Source organism: Buceros rhinoceros, unplaced genomic scaffold (assembly GCF_000710305.1).
Source record: "Buceros rhinoceros silvestris isolate BGI_N320 unplaced genomic scaffold, ASM71030v1 scaffold23178, whole genome shotgun sequence".
Classification (NCBI taxonomy): domain Eukaryota; kingdom Metazoa; phylum Chordata; class Aves; order Bucerotiformes; family Bucerotidae; genus Buceros; species Buceros rhinoceros.
This window is the reverse complement of record NW_010426626.1, coordinates 7,174-7,580: the sequence shown is the minus strand read 5'-3', so window position 1 is coordinate 7,580 and position 407 is coordinate 7,174. Positions and strand designations below refer to the sequence as shown.

At 69.3% G+C, this 407-nt stretch overlaps 1 protein-coding gene across 1 annotated transcript in view; it reads right to left on the bottom strand.

Moving 5' to 3' along the window:
• Nucleotides 1-407, bottom strand: part of SEMA3G (sema domain, immunoglobulin domain (Ig), short basic domain, secreted, (semaphorin) 3G) — a gene marked incomplete at both ends in the record, with an annotated part of 8,329 nt that overhangs the window by 3,563 nt on the left and 4,359 nt on the right. Inside the window, one exon of the mRNA XM_010141598.1 lies at nt 117-207. Coding sequence (XP_010139900.1) covers nt 117-207 — 91 coding nt within the window. The remainder of the gene's footprint in view (nt 1-116; nt 208-407) is intronic.

Sequence of the window (407 nt, the reverse complement as noted above, 5' to 3'; positions counted from 1 at the left end):
CCCCCCTGGGCAAAACCCCCCCGCGGCAGGGCTGAGGGCCAGCCCCGGCTGGCACAGGGACCCCCCCTGGTCCCAGCCCCGCCCAGGCTCTCAGGCCCACGAGGAACACAACCCACCAATGACAGTGCTGGCGAAAGGGCGGCTGGGCTCGTGAGGGCACCTGCCCCGGCCGGTCTCCACGCTGGTGGGGTCCAGGCTGAAGGTGTGCTGGGTGAGAAGGAGCGGGCAGGGAGCAGGCAGTGAGCAGGGACTGGTGACGGTCCCTGCCCAGCACCCACGCTCCCAGAGGGATGGCCTGGAAGCGGGATCCATGCTTTTTGAGGCAAGTCTGATCGATCCCATGAGGATAAGCAGCAGCCGGAGGGAGCCGCCAGCCTCGCCGCTTGCCTGTCAGCCTTGCCGGAGGC